At 38.5% G+C, this 25,430-nt stretch overlaps 1 protein-coding gene across 2 annotated transcripts; it reads right to left on the reverse strand.

Annotated features, from left to right (window-relative positions):
* Window positions 1-5,424: 5,424 nt before the first annotated feature.
* LOC147621415 (ACT domain-containing protein ACR9-like) lies at window positions 5,425-8,340 on the reverse strand. Of its 2 annotated transcripts, none has more exons than XM_086824560.1 (6): window positions 7,774-8,337; window positions 7,425-7,643; window positions 7,085-7,190; window positions 6,424-6,763; window positions 6,051-6,335; window positions 5,425-5,948 (listed from the first exon to the last, which is right to left on the reverse strand). In XM_086824560.1, exons 1-6 carry the CDS (start codon window positions 7,925-7,927, stop codon window positions 5,805-5,807), a joined length of 1,248 nt encoding a protein of 415 aa, XP_086680686.1. In that variant the 5' UTR covers window positions 7,928-8,337; the 3' UTR covers window positions 5,425-5,804. The 2 variants fall into 2 exon arrangements, with proteins under 2 accessions (XP_086680686.1, XP_086680687.1); XM_086824561.1 differs by lacking the exon at window positions 5,425-5,948 and having other exon boundaries at window positions 6,054-6,186; window positions 6,302-6,335; window positions 7,774-8,340.
* Between the last annotated feature and the right edge of the window lie 17,090 nt (window positions 8,341-25,430).

Below are 25,430 nucleotides of genomic sequence, written 5' to 3' on the forward strand. Positions count from 1 at the left end.
ATGCAATGTAAATGGATGTGGATGTGAATGTGATGTGAGGAGATGTGAGTAGATGTGATGAGATGTGGATGAGAACGAGATGTGAAGTGATAGATGTGCATGTGAATGAATAGATGGATGTGGATAGATGTGCATGTGAATGAATGGATGGATGTGGATAGATGTGAATGTGAATGAATGGATGGATGTGTATGAATGAGATGAGATGTGAATGGATGTGATGAGATATGGATGTGATGTAATGTGGATGAAATGTATGTGATGTGATGTGGATGCAATGAATGTGATGATGTGTGAATGGATGCGATGAGATGTGAATGGATATGAATGTGATGTGATGATGTCTGAATGGATGCGATGAGATGTGAATGGATGCGATGAGATGTGAATGGATGTGAAAGTGATGTGATGATATCTGAATGAATGCAATGAGATGTGAATGGATGTGAATGTGATATGATGATATCTGAATGGATGCGATGAGATGTCAATGGATGTGAATGTGATGTAATGAGACTATGGAAGGATTGGATGAGCTCCTAAATCTACTACATGCAAGACTGGAAGGGGCAGTGGCCACAAGTGCTTCACTGTGGGAGCACAAATAACGGGTATGGCAATGCCATCTCCTCACGACCCATATATGCTTCATGATCACAATGCCACAATCTGGAAGCAGGTTCAAGAGGCAAAAAACCAAGTGTAGACCTTGCAAGAAAACCTAACAGCAGCAGCAGAGGCCACCCATAGGGATGTGATCCTAAAGAGTTTAAAGGAAACCGAGGAGCAAGAAGCCAGGTACCAAGCGCTACAAAACAATAATTTAGTTCTCAGCCAAACTATTGTCCAAAGAATTAAAGAGAATACGGATTTAAAAGCGCAACAGGAGCAGGCTAAAGAACAACTTCAGAAGAAAGTAACCCATAACCAAGAGCTAGCAACTATCCATGCCCAGCAGGTATAGGAGCTCAATGACACTTCCCTAGCTAAGGAAGAAGAGCTACAAGGCCAGATCCAAACATTATCCTTAACTCTGAAGAAGAAGGAAGCAAAAAACAGAGTGACCCACTTGCAAAACAAGAAAGAGAACAAAACAATAAAGCCAATGTGGAGAAGATTACAGCGCTTAATGACACCATCAGCACAATCAGTCAAAGATGCAGAGAATGATGAGTGCACACCAAGAAGCAATGGCTCAAGTCACCCAACAGCTACAAGACAATCAAAAATTGGCTGCAGAAAGACTTCAAAGAATCACTAAGGCTCAGGGAAGAGAGGCTATCGCCAGACGAGCGCAAGAAGAAGCAACAAGGCACTTCGACGAGGAGCTGGATGCTACCAGGATGGTCAGAGAAACAGTTATATCAAACATCCTCAACACCAAGGACTCCTATATCCAAGAATTGAAACGTCAACTGGCCATCCAAGCATGAAGTCAATGACAGACGAGCGCAAGAAGAAGCAACAAGGCACTTCGAGGAGCTGGATGCTGCAGGATGGTCAGAGAAACAGTTATATCAAACCTCCTCAACACCAAGGACTCCTATATCCAAGAATTGAAACGTCAACTGGCCATCCAAGCATGAAGTCAATGACAAGAACCAACAGATGAGATGCGCATCCTCCTTGATCGAGCCTCGGAGATAGGTCAGTTTGCCAGTAACTCCTCGGGCCCCTCCTCAAACTCTTACTCTTTTTTTGTCTATACTAACCCTCTCATTGCTTCAATATGATATAAACCTATCCAAGGACCTAAGCCTAGGAGAACTAACACTCATTAAGCAAAATACTCAACGTGATGCTGATCCCACTATCATTATGGGAATTTTTCGAGGGGACGTAGTATTAACTAATCCTTAGGATATTTACTTTTATCCTTTATACCCAATTGTGCTAAACCTTCGTATTTGGTGTTGGGTGCTCTAGAACTATGAAATCCTGGACAACAGTGTCGACAAATGAGACCTGTTTATTTCAGATGATATTCCAGACACACCGGCCAACTACGAGGTTATAGCCCAGAGTTATCAATGGATCATAAGCCATGGGTGGCTAAAAGTATACAATACTCCCCAGCACTTAAACCTATGTGAATCTTCTTTATATCACCCTTTTGGTATTCTAAAACTCTATCATATGTAACATCTACAAGCATCTAGAGACAATGTTAACAAATATCCTTTACACTTTTGATAAAACACATATTGAATATCATAACATAAGTCCTAAGGATATAACTGAGCTTCAAGACTTTATGAAACTACACAAACCTAGCCACCCACCCCCAAGTTCTAGCCATGGTCAGGAAGAGACTTCAAGTTCATCATCTAACCCCGTATATTCTAATGTCACCAGTAAGTTACTTAATCTGTATCCTAATGCTCTGCCTACTGAGGAGGTATTGGCACCTAACCCGTCTCCCCCATGGCGGCAAACTCATGAGGTACATCGTCACACTCTCCCACAAGACACCATTGAATCTTTTACTGATATGATACTATTATGGAGTCTTTTTTTGGTGCAGAGTATGAAGGATTCATAAGAGCTGGCAATCCACTACTAAAGCCAAAACTTATATTCAAGGTGTTAACGCAAATAACACCATTTGAACCAACTCGGCGGATTTTACCAGAAGCTTACTTGAATGTCACACCAACAAAGCAACCTTATGTACTGTACCCTATCCGAGCACCTCGCATGGAATTAGAAGAACTGCTACCTTTGGCTAGAGAGGGAACTTTATGGTCTAACGTGGCACTGCACACCAAGTTAGCAAATCCATTATTAGTCGACCTATTGGAAATTAGGATGGTGACATTTATGATCAGTTATTGCTTCCGAGGTGGAGGAAGGCTCACCTTGTCCACACAAGAGGGGGATATACAAGAATTATCACAGATGATGCAAACCCCAAGCTAGAAGATTTCGGCATACAGCCAAAATGGAGAAAGGAGTTTCTCACAATCCCAGAATACAGCCATGAATATATGTGTGCACCACCAACTCAACTTGTACATGCCGCTAAAGAGAAGATGGACACCTTTGGAGTTTCAAGAGGCCAAGCAGCTAGATTCACATGTCTATTATAACTTCCCCATCTTCATGCCAGCCACATTTACAGACATAAGAGAACATGCTAAATTGGATACAAGCATGGTGCTGTATCTCGGACTTGATAATAGTGGCCAGCATTCGATTCTTAAAATTGCTCGTGGTCTTGATCGATCAACCCAAGGAACAGTATGATGAGTATAATGCTGAGCAGCCACAGTTTGACATGAATCAAGGACCCTCTGACACAAGCATGATGTTGTATTATCATCGCCTAAGGTGTCTTCATGCCTATATGTATGTCACATTCAAGGACATAGTCGACACCATGTTTTGGAGATCACACTCGGCATTCCGAAGAACCCTAAAAAAGCTTCAATCATGTCGTAACTTCTACCGTCATGATTTTGGCAGACGACCAGGTCTTTTGACCTCCGTAACAGGTTCTAAAGACAAAACCTACATCAGGTAAGGGGGATGCTAATCCCATTTTGGATTAGCAAGTATGCTCCTCCATTTGAGGACATTAATAAGTGTCATGCAAAGGCACTATAAAAGTTGTACATTATGAGATATTGGCCACCCACCAAGGCCTTAGTTAAGTAAGTTTTGGATGCCCAAGTGTGAATAAAGGCCAATTATATATAAGGCATTTTCTCATAATGAATGGACACAATCCCCCTTTACGCTATTGAGAGCTCTTTTTTGTGTCTTAAGAGAAAGATTGAGATAGAGCATTCTAGTACTTATGCCTTTTCTATACTTGTATGTTGCATGCTTGTGTTGAAGAGTGAGAGAGAGTGATTGCCTTATGTGATGGTGCGAGTGACTCTACGGTGACAGCGTAGAGGTGGAGCTTAGAGGATTGGAGCTTCTCAAGTGAGCTTGGAGGCCTCAAGGAATACAATTTCGAAGCATTAGTAAGTGCCCTAAGACAATTGTGTTCTATTGCTTTTCCCTTAGGTGAATGCATTGAGTTCCCTCTTGGAGGTGTGGTAGCCCATAACAGCTGCTCACAAAAAGTGGCTAGTCCTTCACATGGATGTTAATCCAGCATTTCTGAATGGCCATATCAAGGAGGAGGTATATGTAGCTCAACCACTAGGTTTTGAGATGCCCAGATTAGAAAACAAAGTTTCAGGCTGAAGAAGGCATTATACGGGCTGAAATAGGCCCCAAGGGCCTGGTATCACAAGATAGACCATTTTTTCAAAAAGATTTGGTTTATAAGAAGTGCTTCTAATGCTAACTTGTATGTTCTAAAAAGTCATGGCAAGATTGTTTTGGTTGTCTTGTATGTGGATGACTTAAACATTTCAGGGTGATAATGAAGAGATGATCGAGAAGATAATGGATGTGTTGAACCATGAGTTTGAGATGACAGACTTAGGTCTTATGCATTTTTGTTTGGGGATTAAGGTCTGAAAAGAGTCAGGTAAATTCTTCATTTTGCAGAACAAAAGTATGCTTGGGAGATTCTCAAAGCATTTGGGATGACAAACTGCAAGCCTATGTCTACACCAATGGAAGTGAACGTGAAGCTTTCTGCAGAGGATTCTTCATCACTTGTTGACATCAAGAGGTACAAGAAGTTGGTGGGGAGTTTGATTTTTCTCACTAACACTAGACCTGATATCAGCTTCACAGCTGGTGTGTTGAGCAGGTTTTCCAACAAGCCATGAGAGAGTCATTTGAAGGAAGGACTTAGGTACATCAGAGGTACTCTTGAGTATGGCATCACTTACAGCATGGGTGATACTCTCACAAGTTATCGTGACTTCGATTGGGCAAGAGATTGTGATTCTAGGAAATCAGTTTCTGGATATTTTTTTTCACTTGGTTCCGGTGCTTTCTCTTGGACCAACAAAAAGGAACCTACAGTGGCACTTTCTTCCACAGAGGCTGAGTATAAGGCAGATTGCTTTGTTGCATGTGAGGTAGTATGGCTGAGGAGAATCTTGGTTGACATGGGAGTTCGGATCAGGGAGGCTACAGTCTTGTGGTGCGACAATCAAAGTTGCATGGCTATCTCCAAGAACCCTTTAACATTCTCAATGCTTATGTGTCATCAACTCATTTGCTTTCATTTGAGTAAAACTCCCACTGCTAATGTGTCAATATCCTATGGTACATTCTTTAAAAACAAAGCTTGCTGATTTGATGGCTGAGATTTATTTTCCCAAGACCCAAGACCATGATATAGACCCAAGTTCAATTGTGAAGTAGTGAAAATTATATCCCAACCCAAACAGCGTCACAACACCTTAAAATTGAAATGAGGTATAAAACAAAAGCAGCTGCCCTTTAAGACTAGTAGTGCAGTTAAAAGTGTTGATCAGATAGAGATGTGCAACAGAAGGCTTGCAAACACAATCACACAGAGTAATCCTAATCCTTGTATTATATGCAACGAGAAAATGTACAACAAATTGTCTGAAGTGCAAATGTGATCAGGTTGCCCAGCTTGTCTATAATATGGAGGTAGGTTACATGCCCTCAGCACATAAGTAAGCTTGTATGCTCAATCAAAAGGGTTGACAGACAGTTTCCTCCTTCAGAGGCCAAAAAATTTGTTATCAGTCAGTAGTAATTTTTAGATGGTATGTACACACCTTTCCTGAAAAGCTAACCTTTGCATAGAAGGACTTCAATCTTTAAGTATATCTCACTTGTCTGCTTTGTGGGTTAAAGGGTAAACAGCTGCCATGAAAATCACCATAGAAATTTTCAAGAAATGCAGCCTTTGCATATGCTCAACCCATCAATACACTCTTAACCCTTTCTACAATATGACTCCTAGTACGGCTACTTGTGAATGTTATGTTATGTTGCTCTACCAGCAAGAACCTGTACACTTCCCACAGCCTATCATCATAGGAGAGCTTCTCAATGTCAGCCTGCACAGAAAAAGCAGAATCAGACCAACTAAAGCAGTACATACATAAACATGCAATGTTGTCATCTACAAAAAGAAAAACCCTTGAATCAGGCTTATTTACCTTGAAAATACAAATGTCAAGCATCTTCAAGACCAAAGTGACATCATACAAGATGCACGGACGAGCCCTCCCGCTCTTCTCCACCATTGTTGCAACCAAGAGCTCTGTGTTTGGACCTCTATTTACCACCTTTACCCTGATTGGATCACACATGTCTAACCTCAGGCGAGCCAGTAAAGACTTCTGCTTGTCTGGATCAAACAATTTACTCCCATTTTCTTGTAATATAAACAAATCAAGATCTCCTTTACCCTTTGGTGTCGTGCAGAGACGGCCATAGGCAATCTGGAAACAGACATACATTGTGCAGCATTAGTAAAAGAACATTGCAAGCAACCCCATTGCCAGACTTTTGAGCTTCAAATATATCTACCTGGAGGTTGAGATCCCTCAGTGCCCTCGTGCAGTCATAAAGAAGGCCTCTCTGATCCCGAAATGTAATCTGGACGAGTGTGTGAACAGGACTGAGAGAATTATCAATGTTGAGAGAGAACTTTGGAGTGTTAGGACCAGGTATGACATCTGCTTCATTTGATGACGATCTCTCACTGAACAAGTCATCAGGAATAGTAGGGAACATCCTGAGATCCAAAGTCTCATTGAGATCATTGTCACTTGCTGGGCTAAGCTCACAAAAAGAGTGGGATGCTCCTAAAACAGACTTAACATGATCACAGACAACCTCCTGTCTCCTCTTGTTTTGTAAGGCATTCCTGAAACGATAAGAAGTGTCAGATGCGGTTCACAAAGATACAAATCCTTCAAATAATATAGCAGGTACAGCCATCAAAATTGAGTAGGACCAATCGTTGGATGAGCCATCAAACCCCGTGGAAACAAATTCTAATTAAACAGCTAAGCTAATTAGATTATTTTCCCTTAAAATCACTTTAGAGAGTGGCATGTCCCAACTGTAGATGAGCAACAAATGGTGGGACAAGCCATGAAACCCATCTAACCCTGGTGCACTATAGCCAGTATGATAGATGGACAAGAGTATTGAAAATGCTGATGTTGAAAGAATCGGTAAGAACCTGCTGTCGCTGAGACAAAACACATTGACAGCACTTCCATCAGGACTTGTCAATACATTGATTTTATGAACATCAACCTCCAGCTCCCACAGGGTCTGTGTCAAATCTATACATACCAAGAAACCTCATGTTAAGAACTCATGGTAGAAAAACAACTAACAGACTTATACTAGGCTCACTTGACAGTCCTAGCATGTCATATACTTGCTGGACGTCAAATTGCTAGGCCATTGAAGACCCTTGATGTACTTGCAGGCATGCAGACATACATACAATCATCACAGAATATGAGTGGCTTCATGAATCATTGAGATCTTTATGGTGAGACAGTTTTGCATACCATTTAAGAGTCCAGATCGGTCTGCTGAGCAGGTCTGTAGTAGGTAGACCTCCTTCTTGTCGGCTTTGGATACAGGCAGCATAAACAAAGAGGATGAAGGTGATGGGCATGCAGAGACGAGGCGTTTCTTCAAGAGAGCCCATTTGATTGCTCGCGTAGAGCCCAGTCTTGGGGTGACCCAAAAAAGCATGAGACACCATCTTCCGTCGGTAGAGAAATCTGAAGATGGGAGGAAATAAAAATGTAAATTCACGTCCGTCTTCTTAGAAAGGATGTCAGACAGGTTGAATAAAGTGATGGGCTAATTAGCCTGTGGTGAAAACCCCATACATGAGAAAGCATGCCGTACCTGCACGGACGACATCAAGGCTAAACTCAAAGATTGATCTAGCCAAATCACAGGCAAGCCCAAGCTGATCTGGGCAGTTGACAGTGATGATGCTGGGGTCCCCTGGCTTCTTACCCAGCTGGATAATCACAATCTCTTCGCTGAGGGCGTCCATGTCTGCTACTCTGCTGCTACCATGGAGGGACTTTGCGGGCTTTTTTTGCAAGAGTCTACCTTGAATTGGGCGGTCTGCTTTTTGGCCCTCCTGTGCTTTTAGAGCCCAAACAAACTGGTGGTCTCAGACCCCAAATTAAGGCCTTGAAACCTCAAATTCTCCACCCTCCAAGTTGATTTTAGAGGTCCTTCTCTGTGCTTTTTTAAAAATTTCAGAGTTCCTTCTCTGTGCTTTTTCTGATTTTAGAGTTCCTTCTCTGTGCTTTTTCCTGATGCAATAGACAAGAATGGCGGTTTAACAAGGAAACTGTCTCTGTGTTGCACGAAAAAATGCAGGTTTTTACAACGGGGTCTGGTTGTGTACGTGGCGCAAGCCAGATGGTCGCTGGTGGTTGGCCCGAAGCTCGGAGGAATCAGGATTGTCCGTTGCCTGGTACTTCAAATTGCAATATTTGCCGCGCTTTACGGTGACGTGTCGCTAGCCCAGTCGCCTGGGGGCGCCACGGTGGACCCATGGTCGGCGCCAAGCTATGTACACGTGGCGGACTCAACTTCCCAACGTGTCAGTTGCACACGTGAGTTTGGCTTTCAGATGTAAAAGGTATGACACCTTCAAATTTTAGTGCTCATCCATTCCAATTTCCACCATGAAAAAGTTGGTCATTACATGGTTTTAAACAGCCTTATACTACACGGACTCAACTATGCCAAGTCAAAAAGACTCGCTTCCAAGTTTTCGAACATTTTAACGTCTAGCATCCCTATCAAAGTAAATCCTAGCTTTTCTTGCACTTGCACAATGACTCAACTATGCCAAGTTTAAAAGACTTTCGGCCAAGCTATCGAACATGTTAACATCTACCCACCAAGGGCCTATTCCCACGAGATGTTGGGAAGGGTGCAATTCAAGTTGGTTGCACTTGACAGTTTTGGAACTACAATGGTAAAGGAGTCTACACATGAATGTTGAGATAGCATAGCTAGCTAGGCCGTGGGCCCGAATAACTAGATGTGGGAATAGTCCCCCACCAAGCTTGTTAATCACAAGCAAAGGAGCAACCATGGTATATGCAATAATACTTTCACCCTCTACATGCCATTAAGTCTTTTTTTTTAAATGTGAGCGATGCCACTAAGGTAGAGTTGAACCTAGTATGTCTTCTTTGGAGGCATGGGCACTACCACTAGGCTATGGCCCAAGAGGTGTTGTTGGTTGTGTGAATTTCTTGGATAACCTTTTCAAGGGGGATTAATGCTTTTGTTGGCCATTAGATTTCATGGTTGACTTTGAGAGGGATAATTTTCAAGCCTTCCTAGGATGCAAATTTCACAACTTTCTACCTAGACAAGCCACACCTCAAATTGCGAGGTCATACAAGTTTATGAAAGTGCGGTAAGCACAAGAAAATGGTTTTGTCCCCTAATCTTTCACAACCACTTCCATGTATCTTCCTAACTTCCATGCATTGTTACTTGTGATTTTAACATTTCCCCTTATAGAGTATTTAACAAAGTCCCATTTGTTTTTGAAGCCAAAGTTAACATTATAGAAGTCAATATATATTCAGACCCATTAAGGTATATTGCTAACTCGCATTCTGACTATGCCCATTATAAGCATTATCACTCTCAATTGATTCCAAAACTCCAAATTATTAGCACGCTCAGGGGGTTCACCTCAAAAAATGTTAGTGTACCATGTGAGTTCAGCAGGAGGGGTTTTTTAATTAGATACATTGAGAAAAATTAACAAGATTACATTAACAGGAGGGGTTTTTTAATTCAATTTTAGAAAAAAAATCCGTTAGTTCATAAGTAAAGAGGGGTTGTTTTATTGGGGGAAAAATTTTAGTTAAGGGGTTTTTTAAATACCTCTTGAATGCATGTGATACCAAGGGTTTTCTAGTAGTGCACCCCCTGAGTTAGCAGGTTATTGCTATCTCATCTCATGTGTAACACCACACCAAGTCCTTCGACAAACTATTTATCAAAATCCTTCCTTTTTTCAACTAGATAAAATAAAAGTAACCCATACATATAATTTCACATCAAAAGACAAACAAATCACTGGTGTTATCTATATTACACAAAAATCACAAGTTGCCTTAACCGAGTCACCTTGACCGATTCTTGTTCTTACTTCCAAGATTTTCACTTTACTCATTGAGAATGGGATGTAGCTTTCACTTTACTCATTGAGAAAGGGCTGTACCTTGTACTTTACTCTTACTTTGTACTTTTATTATCACTTTATGTTTTCTATATGGTATTGTGGACTATTTCTAATCTCATCAATGCAATGTCTTTTTCTTCTATGTGCAGTCAACTTAGAAACCTGGTTGTGCACATGGCCAATAAGTTTAAATTGTGGCATGTGCACCACTATCTATGGTCCTATATACATCACTTATGTTGTAATAAGAAACCTTTTTCCCATTAGCTTGTCAATTCAACTTGAAACAAACAATCACTATTGTAGACTAAAAGATAGCACAAGTAAAAGATAACATTATACACACTTCGACTAGAAAGCAACTTAATATTCACAGCATAACTATAAGTAACAAGGCTATAACATTGGCCCAAGATTACGTAGATTTATGTTTTACCAAAACAATTAAATTGCTTCATGAATGCAATTACATGTTTTATGAAAAGACATTGATAAAATTATATTTATCTATTAAACAATCAATTGTAAACAAATGCAATGCCAATCATGTGCATTAACATGAAGAGATCAACCCATAAGAAAGAACATAAAATCAATGTGGAAATGTAAGGATCTCATAGCAATATTAAAAGTAAATATATACCACTTGTATTTTCATCATAATAGCATGAATATTTTTGTCAAATTTCCAAGAAATCATTTAATAACACTAACACTAATAATTAATAAGCATTGGCAAGTTGAAATTTCCAAGAAATCATTTAATAACACTAAAAATTAAGCATTGGCAAGTTGAAATTGACTACCATGTAAAGGCATGGGGCCTACCATGTGTGCATAGCTCCCTAGGGGCTAATAGATAGCTTTTGTTCCCTGGATAATCTTGCTTTTATTTTTAGCCAAGAAAAGGGGGCACAATTCATGCAAGATATGATCCCCAATTGTGCTTTTTTCATGAGACCAAACTAATTAATGTGAGGTTTAATTTAGGACCTTATGAATTTGATTATTTAAAAAAGGCTTGGAACATCTATCCTATGGTATTGGGGTGTGTTCTTTTTTAGTAAATTTTGAATCTACTTTTATAGTATGAAATACATGTGTACATCATGCGCAGGCTCTCTTTGTTCTATGTGTGTGGGCTCATGGAAGCCTCTCTCTCTCTCTCTCTCTCTCTCTCTCTCTCTCTCTCTCTCTCAAATAAAGTAGAAGTTGTACTACTCATATGTTACAACCCACTCTACCCTCTCCCGGATTCCCACAACCTAGAAGAACAAGAATCAAGCTACAACTATTGTTAGGGAACTTACCATGCTTTCGAACTCAGGACTCCATAGTCAATCGTGCTCAACTAGTGGTTGCCAACTCTTGGCTCCATTGCATTCCCTTCCAAACTGCCACCAAGGAGGGTGTTTCACTTTATGCAAGGACTCTCACCTCTCTCAACTTGCCACTCTCTCTCTCTCTCTCAAAGAGGGCAAGGAACATGCACCAAGAATCAAACACTATCTACTCTTAACTCTTTCAGCACACGCACATAAACAAGAGAGGGCAAGTAGAGAAGAGCAAGACTCTATTGGTACAAAGGGTGATTATGTCTATGAGAAAAGTGACTTATATACAATTGGCCCTTATTCACACTTGGGCGCCCACAAAACTTAAAAGTTACTACAAAGCTTGGACACTAGCCAATTTTTCTCATAATATTACATCAATTTATAGTGCCCTTTCATGACACTTATTGTGCTACTCTCTAATGAGGCAAAGAGTGTCTAGTTAACGTTAACATCCCCCCTACCTAATGGAGATTCAATCCTTGGAATATTTCTAAGGCTTGAAAGCCTTGACTCCCATTGCGTGGTGATAATGATTGCAATGTTCTTGGAGTCTTCTAAAAGTGCACCTAAAGTATGGTGTGGCATCGAGAAGCCTATATCCACCATGTCTGTAAGATTCCTCCCTCCAACTTTTGAGGTGTAATGGTGTACGAACCTCCCTTTCTGTTCTTGAAATTATTCCCCTCTCTAAAATAGAAGAAAGATCTTGTTTTACCCTGTTTTGGCCTGGAGAGAGAAAATGTCTAGAGAGAGATAATCCAAAATTTTGATAGCTTTGGATATAAAAATCCTCCTAGTGTCTGAAATGGATTCCCTTGAAACAGAAGTTCAAAATAAACTTTCCAATGTGCATTAGGAATTAATTGAAAATGGTATAAGGGACCTTAGCCTAAGGGTCTACATTTTCAGAAATTTTTGGATTATGGTCCAATTAAGGTTCCAATGGGCCAATTGGATTAATCCAAGTGTTGGGATGAGATAAATCTAAAAGAATAAAAGAAAATACCCAAAAATGAGTAAATGTTCACATAAGATGAAGAGTTGACTGAGTACAAGGTCTATTAGTTAAAAATTATGATATATTACTTAAAAAAATGAGATATTTTGGAATAATGATGCATTTTTGACACCTTGGTAAGGAAAGGGAGACTCTTGAGGTAGGCGCCTCTTTCACATGTGTGGAAGGGTTTTTTAATTCAAAAAAAATGTGATATTTTTATCTCTCCTAGATCAAACAAAATCAAAAAGGGAGCCAAACTAGTCCAAACCTTGTCCAAATTGAGTCAAACTAAACCTGGAAAATTCTAGAATCCAGTTGGACTTGGTTAGTGGCCTCCCTCACCTATCAATAGACCCTCAGTCATTTGTAATTGAATATGGGAGCTATACCATGCTAGTAATATATTAAAATATTCATATTTTCTATTATCCCTGAAGATTTCCTCTCTCTTGGGAGCTTGGAGCTCTCTCTCTCTACACAACAACTCTTGGAGTTGCTCTTCTTCTCTTGGTGGACCAATTGATTGGTCGGGAGCTTCACTGTAATTAGAGAATCAGGCCAAACTTGGAGGTAAAATTAAATTTTATGGTTTTTTTCAATTTTCTCAATAACTTTCTTCTTCTCAACCCCTCTCAAGCTTGAGAAGCTTTCAAAATGATTGTTTTAATTCAAATCAAGCTTTCCCTAAGTTTTTTAATGTTTAATTAGCATTAAGTTAATTTTTATGCTTATTTTTAATGCTTTCTTTAAGTAAATCTCTCTCTCTAAAATAATAGCCATCTTTATGGCTAAATCCCTTGAAAAAGGATGCTTCTCAATGATAGTCTCTTAATTCAAAGTTAAACTCTAGGCTTGATAAACTAGAGATTAAGAAAATGATATTTTTATGATTTTGTACTATTAAAATAATGGTAAATTCTTTTAGATTATTTATGAGTAGTTGACAACAACTCTAATTCATTCTAAATGAGAAATAGATTATCCTAACAATTTGGGAAAAGACGAATGTTGAAATTAGCTTAATCTAGTGGGATAATCATAGTTATGTTTAATTTTATGGTTAAAATTATGATTTCAATTCATAGTTTGATTTTAAGCATAAAAGAGGAACTACTATCATATTTCCATTACAAGCTTTTATTCTTTTAGAAATTTGTTTTTTGAGAATTATCAGTAATAGCAGCGAAGCTATGGCAAAATTTTCAGAAAATAATACATATCTTATTTTTATGCATAATGCTAAAAGAGGACTTCCTACCATATTCTAGGATTGGACATCCTATGGGAAAAAAGAATGATTTTCATCACATTCATGAGAAATAAGTTTTTTGTAATTATGCATAATTAATTGATTATGAGAAAAGAGTAAATTTTGGTAAATTTATTTTTTTACAAAAAGAGGAATTCCCATGATATTTGAGATCCAAGTCATTAAATGGTAAAAGAGGAATTTTTGGTAAATTTATTTTATATAAAAAGAGGAATTCCCATGATAATTGAGATCCAATTAATTAAATGGTAAAAGAAAATTTTTTGGTAAATTTATTTTTATACAAAAAGAGGAATTTCCATGATATTTGAGATCCAAGTAATTAAATGGTAAAAGAGAAATTTTTGGTAAATTTATTTTATACAAAAAGAGGAATTCCCATGATAATTGAGATCCAAGTAATTAAATGGTAAAAGATGAATTTTCGGTAAATTTATTTTTATGCAAAAAGAGGAATTCCCATGATATTTGAGATCCAAGTAATTAAATGGTAAAAGAGAAATTTTTGGCATAATTCAAATTATGAGTATTTATCAAAAGTAAAATTTTGAGTATTATTAGTTTTATTTTGGGAAATATGGGTAGAATTGATTTTTGTAAATCCCATAAATATTTTACTCAAAAAGAAGAATATTGAATATATTTTACTTGAGAAATTTGAGAAAGAATATGAAAATATCCATCGAGAAAACTTGGATAATTCTTATTTAGAAAAGAGAATTTGGAATCCCTCTGGGAAGATTGAGGATCCAATGAGTAAACAAAAGTTTAGAATTAATTCTCATTAATAAATCGTAAGGAATAAAAATACAATACTCAAATGCTCTTTCTGAATTTTTACTATTCAATTCTGATAAGATTTATTTTCTTTTTTTAAACCTTCAAAACACTCTGATATGTAGATTCAATGGTTTGGGATCAAGAAAAGTACCTTTAACTAGGCCAAGCAATTGGCAGAAACTTAGAAAAGTCCTATCAAGTATCGAAAGTAGAAAACAGTACTAAAAGTGGATGTGATAAGATGTGATGTGGATCTGAATGAATGTAAATGAATGTGATGGGATGTAAATGGATGCGATGTGATTAGATGAGATGTGAATGTGATAAGAGGAGATGTGAATGTGATGTGATAAGATGTGATGAGATGTGGATGAGATGTGATGTGATGTAAATGGATGTGGATGTGAATGTGATGAGATATGAATGAGATGTGATGATATGTGAAAGGATGTGATGCGATTAAAATGGATGAGAATGAGATATAATGTGATAAATGTGCATGTGAATGAATGAATGGATGTGGATGAATGTGATGAGCTGTGAATGGATGTGGTGTGATATGGATAGATGTGGATGTGATGTAATGTGGATGGAATGAATGTGATGTGATGTGGATGGATGTGAACGAGATGTGATAAGATGAGGATCGATGTGATGAGATGTGAATGAATGTGGGATGTAAATAGGTGTGATGGATGTGAAGGGATGTGATGTGATGTGTATCTGGTTAGATATGAATGGATGAAATATGATGTGGATAGATGAGATGTGATGTGATGTGGATCTGGTTAGATATGAATGGATGTGATGTGATGTGGATCTGGTTAGATATGAATGGATGTGATGTGATGTGGATCTGGTTATATATGAATGGATGAGATATGGTGTGGATAGATGAGATGTGATGTGATGTGGATCTGGTTAGATATGAATGGATGAGATATGATGTGGATGATGAGATGTGATGTGATGTGGACTTGGGTAGATGTGAATGGATGTGAAGTGATGTAAATAGATGTGAATGTGATGTGATGATATGTGGATGTGATGTGGATCTAAATGAATGTAAATGGATGTGATGTGATATGAATGGATGAGATGTGATGTGGATATGTTGTGACGTGATGCGATGAGGATAGATGTGGATAGATGTGATGAGATGTAATATGATGTGATTGGATGAGAATGGATGAAGGACGATGGGAATACATATGACTGGATGTGGAATAAGCAATGTGAATTGATGTAGAAGAATGAATGGGATGAATCCCAGTGATGATGTTAGTAACTAGAATGACGATTATGACTTCAGCAAATCACTATGAGATTAGTGGATTATGCTGACAGATTGTTGCTGTTGTTTGACCTTTGACCCAGCAGATCTAATTAAGGAATGACAAATTGAGAACCTGCATAACTGCAATTCATGTGGAGGAATGTTCAGATGGAATTTTCGGTTTGATGGACCATTATTGTGATAAGAATATGAATGAATTATTCTCTGGTAATGAGTTCTGTATATTCTTTTTGTAGAAGGGATCTTTATCCTAGGATTCTATGGGGGGCTGACCAAACTATAAAGAACCCCAGAATCAGTTGGATTTAAAGACGGATTTGAATTATAAATAAAGTGGTCTTTTCACCTAAGCGGCTTGGTTAATATGAAAAAAAGGGGACTTAACAAAAAAATTTGTATTGATAGGATCATGGATCGAGGTCGTCATGGTAGGAATATTAACCCCCAACTCAATGAGGAAGATCTCGACCCGGATATTTATAAAACTCTTCATAGATCGCAACTTAGACCTTTCAAGGGTGAAGGGAAAAACTTGGGTGAGGCTGTGGAGTAGTGGATCGAAGCAATGGAAGAATATTTTGATGTCACCGGGTACAACGAGAAAAGTAAAATGGCTCTTACAAGACTGAAGATAGTGGAAACAACCAGAGTAGCATGGAGAAACCACTACGGGACAAACCATCTGGATTGGAACACCCAAACATGGGAAGATCTTAAGATTTACTTAAGGAAGAGATTCTGTCCTCCCGGATTTTTGGAAACCAAGATGAATGAATTCTTAAGAGTTAACCCAGGGGAGCAGAACTACTGAAGTTTATCACCAAGCGTTTGCTCTCCTCCTCAAGTACTCGCCACCGCTAGATGAAGAACAACTGATGGCCAGGTTCATTCGGGGACTGAACGAACCCTTGAATATCCTAGTGAAGAATGCCAAGCCAGTTTCCATGGTCGAAGCAGTGCGGATGGTGAAGGATTTCGCCAAGGCCTTCAATGTCAAGGTCCCACTAAAGCCAGCACCATCATATTTCAAAAGATTTCTAGCTCCGGAAGGTGATTCCCACTTTCCACCGCCTAAGAGACAACAAGGTCAAACTCAAGATATGGGAAGTTCCAGAATGGAAGAAAGGTCCTTTTCTCGGAACTCAATCCCCTGGAATTCAACTTCAGAAGTTCCACCCTTGAACAAAGAAGTGAAATGCTATAACTATCAAGGATTTGGACATTGCAGTATGGATTGCCCAACTCCTTTGGATCAAGGTTTTCGGGGCAAGGAAGTCACGGACCAAGATTCTAGACTCCAGCTCCTTCCTTCCAGTGTAATCAGGTTCCTTTCCGTCAAAATCAGGGAAATCCTAGAGGTAGACCCTCTAACCAACCCTTAATTTCAATCCAAAGTAATGCAAGACCTCTGCCTCAGAATAGGGGAAGTCAAAGAGAGATGTTCCCAAATCGGATGTCCACTTCCAAGGCACTAACGCTGGAAGTGATTGAAGAAGAAGAAGATGAAAGAGATTATACTCCACCTGCGAGATGAGGACATCTCATGTTTTTTTAAGTGGGGTAGGATGTAAGATTCCTCAATCCAACTTTTCAGGTGTAAAGATGTAAGAACCTCCCCTTCTGTTCTTGTAATTATTCCCCTCTCTGAAATAGAGGAAAGACCTTGTTTTACCCTGTTTTGGCTTAGAGAGAGAAAATGTCTAGAGAGAGATAATCCAAAATTTTGATATCTTTGGATATAAAAATCCTCCTAGTGTCTAAAACGGATTCCCCTAAAACAGAAGTTCAAAATGAACTTTCCAATGTGCATTAGGAATTAATTGAAAATGGAATTAATTGAAAATGGAATAAGGGACCTTAGCCTAAGGGTCTACATTTTCAAAAACATTTAGATTATAGTCCAATTAACGTTCCAATGGGCCAATTGGATTAATCCAAGTGTTGGGATGAGATAAATCCAAAAGAATAAAAGAAAATACCCAAAAATGAGTAAATGCTCACATAAGATGAAGAGTTGACTGAGTACAAGGTCTATTAGTTAAAAATTATGAGATATTACTAAAAAAAATGAGATATTTTGGAATAATGATGCATTCTTGACACCTTGGTAAGGAAAGGGGGACTCTTGAAGTAGGTGACTCTTTCACATGTGTGGAAGGGTTTTTAATTCAAAAAAAATTATGATATTTTTATCTCTCCTCTCTCCTAGATCAAACCAAATAAAAAAGGGAGCCAAACTAGTCCAAATCTTGTCCAAATTGAGTCAAACTGAACCTAGAAAATTCTAGAACCCAGTTGGACTTGGTTAGTGGTCTCCCTCACCTATCAATAGACCCTCAGTCATTTGTAATTGAATAGGGAAGCTATACCATGCCGAGGCCCCGAGTAAGAGGCTGTGCCCCTGCACAAGAAGTGCTACTTCCGCTGCTAGCACCCCGGAATTCATTGCGGGGAGGGGGCAGGGATCTTTCAATGTCTTGAAAGGTTGTGTGCATATAAGAGGGAAGACATCTTAGCTTGTGGTAGTAATACATCATTACGTGATCTATTGGGCCCTTGTTCATGTCAAAAGTGAGAATGTCGGCATCAAAGTTTTCATAATACAATTTCTTTTAATCTATTAGCACCAAGATATACTTCAAAAACCTACAAGTCGCCAACAGTTTTGGATATAGTATTCTCCTCCTCCAAGCTTTAATCCACACCAACATCTGTCATTTATGTTCTTTAATGGTACCGAAAATCGTTGGGCTGGAAGAATGGAAAGTTGTAACATACATGGGAGTCTCTTTCCATAGCTCCTTTGAATTCCATAACCTGTGAATCTTCTTTTGATAGGCATCTTGATTGTGGGGACCTTGTGTATGTAGATGCAGGTAAAATCTGGAATAAGCACGTACTCTCTCTGCCAAGCTCTGTAAATTCCAAAATCTTTGATCGATAGCTATTTTCCTTCTTTTGGTGCTCTAATACCCTCCATACGTGTGCATTGGGTGCCTTTTTTTTAAGAATTAGATAAGAAGAGGCCCCAAGTGAGTGCCCACTTTAAGGGAGGTGATCCTCAAATCTAGGAAGGATTAGGGGATGGCTTAATCAAGTTTATGAGTCACAATAAGTGACTAGTAGAGATGTAGTCGAGCCTATATAAAGACCCCTATGTAATGGAATAAAACGTGAGCTTCTTGCCAAATCTCTTAATCTTGTCATTAGCTTTGTCATTTTGCCCTAATCACATTCTTACATTCTTATGATGTTAAAATGTTGATTCTAATCCACTTCTACACATTCTAATCCTCTCTAGGCATGAAATTCAACTACACACACACACATACACACATTTAGGTGGGAGGGAGAGGGCACATGGGAGGGAAGGGAGGGGATAGGAGTGTAGGTGACATGCAGTAGAGATGGTAGAGGGAGGGGATAGGAACATAGGTGACATGCAATAGAGATGGTAGAGGGATTGTCTAGGAGCTTTTAACATTAGGTTATATGCCTTAAAAAATTTTCTTACATTAGCAGGCATTCAATTATTAATGTATACATCAAAAATTTTAAAGCAAGGAAATTCCTCTCTGCACCACGAAATGAAAATGGAGAACTACTAGTACAACAACCAAAGAAATATGAAGCATGGAAAAAGTTACATATGGCCGTTCTTGATCAAAGCAATGGAGGAAAGACTAGAGTAGCAAAAGCAAATGTGTGGATTGCTCTTGAAAAATTGGCAGTGCTTTTGTAGAAGATGACATTTGGACCAGATGATTCCAAGGAGTTTAAGGAGGTGATTGGTATATTCTATGCATCAGTTGTTGAAGCCTAGACTTTAAGTAGTATAACACATTACATGATAAGTGTGACATTACAATTAATTTATATGGTTTTAGAGACTAACTATGATTACGTTGTTTATTGATGTAGCATATATTGCATGCTCATGGTCATTACTTTGTTGCAAATTAAGGAAGTTTAGTGATATGGTCTACATAGGGCATGGAGCGATCTCATTGGCAAGCATGATGTGCTTTCCAAAGACAACTGCTCATGGAGGTGGAATCTATGATGTGCTTTCCAAAGACAACTGCTCATGGAGGTGGAATCTATGATGTCAATCCAATGAAACAATTACTTCTATGGTAGTATAGAAAGATAGTAATAAGGTTAGAGGAGAAGAAACCTATGTCCATTGGATCACAGGCAATACACAGAGTCATATGTGAGGCACAATTTGAGAATTCATCAGGTAGAGAGAAACATACTAAATGGTTGAGAACCCAAGAAAGAGAGGGAAGCAAGTGGAAAACCCAAGAGTCAAGTGTTTTAAATGAGTAAATGCAAGTTGAAACTCTGTAATTTTTTGTTGATGCAAGTATTACTCTACTAAACCAAAATGGCTTTCACATAGAGCTTGTAAACCAATGTGATATATCACTCATAATCTCACTAACTATAACCATAATATTAAATGATTTTATGTGTGAGATTATATGCATACTTGTGTGTGAACAGTTGTGTTATTTTTAAAGTTGACTAAACTATTACTTATAAGTGCTTATAAGTGGTGAGACATTTACATTTTATAGTCTTCTAGCTTTCAAGGCATGGCACGCACCAAGCAAGCTGGTAAGAGGAACCCTACTAAGACTCGCCCAACACAGCCCCAGGTCAATATACCAACTTAGACTGATAGTAAGCGCACTCAATCTGACAATCGAGGAGGCACTACTATAGGTACAACACATCCACATCAGCCACATCACAAGAAGCGTAGATGGAGACCAGGCATTGCTACTCTTCGAGAAATAAGGAAGTATCAGAAAAGTACAAACTTAATCATACCGAGGGCGATATTTGCAAGACTGGTGAGAGAGAGATATTGCAAGACTGGTGAGAAAGATCTTGCAGTGAATGTCTCGTAATAGGTTCTATGCAAGACTTAGTTCTACAGTCAACAATGTGCAGCGATGGGGTCATTCTACTTGATTATATCTGGCAATCATAATTGTATTGTGATTTCAATTTCAAATTAATGATTAAATATTATTTGTTAATCACACAACTACAACAAAACTTTAAAAATATATTTTTATTAATATAGAAACTGTTACATCATGGACATAGAAGCAAGTACAAAAACCCTAAACTATGCGCCTCTTCGTACTAGGCTCAGCAGAGTCAGTAGGAGCTTTAAGTGAAGGAATTACACAACGAAATTTCCATTGAGCTTGAGTTGGATAGCATGAAGATCAATCTTCCCAATAGTAAGGCTTAGGCCAACAAGTGAATGAATCTTACCTCCAAGCTGAGCTTCGAACAAATATAGGAGCTTGGAGCACTTCACAAGTACTACCTTCTCTAAGCTTGATTTCACAGGCATGGACTTGAATGCATGACCCTTTGTTAAAGCCTTGATCTTTATGAGGGAGACTTGTCCACCATCAGGGGAGCATGCTTTGTGAAAGACAATGATGTCTTGGAAGATCTTGCCAATATACTCCTTTAAAGCTGCATCCTGGACTCTTCCTCTGTCACCCCTTGTTCTACCAGCTCTTGATGCAAACTCATCGACATAGACAATTTCCTGAAGAAAATATTTGCATGCAAAAATAAAATATCAAAAATTATTCCAAAATATAATTGCATGAAAAAAAATATTTTCAAATGAGTTGAAATTGTCTATGCGGGGCCTAAAGGGCCTACGGACCCCACACATATAATCTGGCATGCATCAGGGCCCTCCAGGCATGCTGGCCAAAGGCTGGTAAGGATGGCCCCAATGCATGCTAGATTACATGTGTGGGGTTGCAGAATCAAGGCCATCCTCGCCAGCCTTTAGCCAGCATGCCTGGAGGGCCCTGATGCATGCTAGATTACATGTGCGGGGTTGTAGAATCAGGGCCATCCTCGCCAGCCTTCGCCTGACATGCCTGGAGGGCCACGATGCATGCCAGATTACATGTGTGTTCCCCAGGACCCTGAGGCCCCACACCAAAATTTTTAGGAAGATTTAAAAAAACAATTACGTACCCTCTTAGCCTGTTTCCCAACCGGTGCATCTAGGTCTACCCCAGTGATCGCTCTATCACCATGTAGAGGGTCCGAGAGATCAATGCATGGTCGAGGTCCAAAGAGCTCCTCCTGCAACCTCTCAAATTCTACATCTGAGATATCATAGTCAGGAGTAGCTTCTACAGCACTTCTTTGGATATGGATAATTGCAGAGACATCATCCATGCTCATGCCATCGTATCGGCGAATCTTAGTTACTTGTGGAGAGACATCCACAGTGTCAAAGTCAATGAGGTCTTCATCAACATCCCGGACATCATCCATGCTCATGCCATCGTATCGGCCAATCTTAGTTACTTGTGGAGAGACATCCACAGTGTCAAAGTCAATGAGGTCTTCATCAACATCCCGGACAAGGTGGCACTCAATGATGCAACTTTTGCATTCTCAGTAGGATGGGCTGCCTCTCCTGGTGGATAGTCAACAAGTCCAAAGACAAGCTCAGTGCCTCCTCCTCTTGCTTGTCCAAGACTATCTCCTGTGACTCCTTCTCTTCATAGGTGAGAAGAGGCACCACTGGCTCCTCACATCATTCTCCTCTTCAAAATCAAAGCATAATATACAAATAGCAAAGGCAATATCCCGCTCGATGAGATCGATCGGGTCTGCCTCCTCAAAAGTGAGGGGCACAGAGGTAGATCGGAAGGGGGGGGGAGAACATGTGCAAGTGCTCTTTGCACAACCTTTCTATGGTTGTCACCACTCTTCACATGGAGAAGAGGAACTGTAGGGGTATCCACCAAGCAGTGGAGTCAAGGATAAAAAATGTGATATCATCACATCCCGTGTAAAAATATGCAAGCACTGAGCTATCGGGCTCTAGATTGCTAGATATATTCTCTAGCTCAACACTATAACAAAACCTAGGGTAAATCTGGTCCCACATCTGACCGTAACGGGTTTCACTTATCCACTGTGCAAACGCATCATGTGATGAGAAGCCATGGTGAAGGCATAAAGGGAGAAATAAGCAAGGTGGATAAAAAGTGAGAGATAGAGAATGCAATAGAAGTGAATGAAAATAACCCCTACTTATACTTATAAATATAAATTTATATATTATTTCATTAAAACTTTAATAAAGTAATATATATTTTATTAAAATTTTAATGGAGTAATATTTATTTCATTAAAACTCCAAGAGCTCCAACACATCCTACCATGAGGAGGTACTCCACCCCTTCAATGGTGATGGCACTCAATGAAGCTAGTGGTGGGTCATGACTTTGGGTTTCGTGAGGGGCTGGATGGATGCAATTTATACTTATGTTTATTATTGTACTTAAAATATCTATAAACTTATATTTATTTTAATACCTTATGTTTATACTTTAGTAAATAAAGGACACTTCAATAAAATATAATAAATAATAAATCATACTTCTATTTCTTGTTGCATATTATTATTTTATATTATTTATAAAGTTACTTATATTATTATTTACACTTAAATATATACTTAAAATTATATTTATTTTTATACTTATATCCATAGACTTAAAATTAATGACACTTTACTATACAGAAGCTATTGGGAAGCATGTATGGGAGAAGGCAATGGATATTGAGATGGACGCATTGGTTCAAAATATAAGAAATCATAAATCATATTTATATTTCTAGGATAATTAATTATATTATTGTTTACACTTAAATATGTATTTATACTTATATTTACAATTGTACTTACTTATACTTATCTTTGTTTTCTTACATATTAATGGGTTCGAAACACAGTAGACTTAAAAAAATCACTACAATTTATGAAAATGAAATAAAATTAAATTTACAACACTTTTAGAGAAACAGTTTTTAAAATTCACTTGGAAGAATAAGAATTACATGAACTCTACAATTTCAAGGATGTGTGGAGCAACACATTGCTTGCATGTTTTGCAATGTTCACTTCGACTCCCAACCTTCCTACCATCCAACTTGAAATAAAAATTACAAGGGGGATCATTGGACATGAGTTGGATTTCTTGCCTCAAAAAACTAAGGGACTAATGACTTTCTACATTATCGCTAAAAGGTTCATGACCCTCCCAAAGAATATTCACATCAATGAGTGCTGAATACGTGCCATCTTGCATGTCTTGGTCCAAGCTGAGCCACTCTTCTCGTAGAAGTCACCACCTCCTATACTTGAAGCGAATGCACAAAGTTTGTCTTGCAATGAAGTACCTGTCATAAAAAACAAACAAACAACATAAAAACATAAAAATAACAATCAACAATCAACAACAAACATAAAAACATAAAAACAACAACAACAATCACTCGAGTCAAGTAAAGGCTACCAATACCCCTTTTGCTGAAATTTCAGATTATGCACACCAAATAGCTTCAAAAATTCAAATTTTTCTTTAGTCAAAGATGGAGATAGAGGGAGTTTCCATGCCATAAATTTTAATTTTTCCTTGACTCTCCAATTTTTGAATTTTGGTACAAAAACAAGTGTTCTGGAGTTCTTTTTGAAATTGTCAACATCAAGACGATATTGGATTATTATTCTTATTGTTTGTGGATGCCATCGACTTGCGCTTCAACAAGCCTTCTTTCGAATACACGGGAGTCAGATAAGCTTATTACTTTTTCGATTTTATTTTCACACTTCCATATTATTTTTCTTGGTTCTTCTATAATGGAAACCTATCCTCTACTGTTAATTATCCAAGATCAATTAAATGCACTTCAAGAGATCAAATTGTCAGTGAGCGTAATCAAAGAGAAGAAATTGAGAGAAGAATTTCACGCAAGAAAAGAAGATCATCCCGGATCTCATTCTTCAGATTTTGAGGGGCATCGCATACACAAGACAATACAAGGTACTCTTTAAGCAGCACAAGAAATGAAGAAGGAAAGTAAGATTAGCCGCAAAGCTTTCACTTTGTAAAGTTTTTATGGTAAGAAGGAATCAAAAATTTTATTGTCGTGGCTTAGTCAACTTGATGACTATTTTTATGTTTGGGGAAGAGTTTTCGGAGAAGGACAAAGTCAAATGTGCTACCAACCATTTGGTTGAAAGTGCATCTCTATGGTGGAAGGCCATCAAGCAAGGACTAGATAAATCAAGGACTTGGAAGGAATTTCAAAATCTCATCAAGCAAAATTTTCTTCCACCTCAATATAAAGCCAGGGCGCATCAATAATGGGATATGCTATGCCTACTTGATAAAGAAACTGTGCAAATGTATGTGGATACATTTTGGTAAATAATTATCCAACTTCTGGCCATTGAGAGAATCTGATTGAAGGTCCAAAAGTGGAAGTTCATACCTGGATTGAAGTCGGTCATTAGAGCAAAGTGAGCATGTTCCATCCTCACTCATTCTCTTAGCAACGTCGTTTCTCTAGTAACAAATTGTGAGAAGAAAAATGGATTTCCTACACTATAGTGGCAAATTCTCACATTCCTCAGTTTCCTCGATCTAACCCTCTTTCCAAACATTTTGAGAAATTTCAATGTAAAAGTGAAGCAGTGAAGGACAATGGTTCACAAGTGAGTGGAAAGAAGATCGAACTAGCAAAACGAAGAATAACAAGCCTCATGCGATTACATGGTACATATGTGACAA

This window comes from Cibotium barometz, chromosome 30, assembly GCF_041138505.1.
Source record: "Cibotium barometz isolate CiBa-2024 chromosome 30, ASM4113850v1, whole genome shotgun sequence".
Classification (NCBI taxonomy): Eukaryota; Viridiplantae; Streptophyta; class Polypodiopsida; order Cyatheales; family Cibotiaceae; genus Cibotium; species Cibotium barometz.

Excerpts from the sequence above, each read along its gene's own strand:
- LOC147621415 (XM_086824560.1), bottom strand. The coding sequence starts at position 7,927 with ATGGACGCCCTCAGCGAAGAGATTGTGATTATCCAGCTGGGTAAGAAG. Across the intron at positions 7,191-7,424 it reads CCGATCTGGACTCTTAAATG|ATTTGACACAGACCCTGTGG; the intron begins GTATGCAAAACT and ends TGGTATGTATAG. Across the intron at positions 5,949-6,050 it reads TTGACATTTGTATTTTCAAG|GCTGACATTGAGAAGCTCTC; the intron begins GTAAATAAGCCT and ends TTTTCTGTGCAG.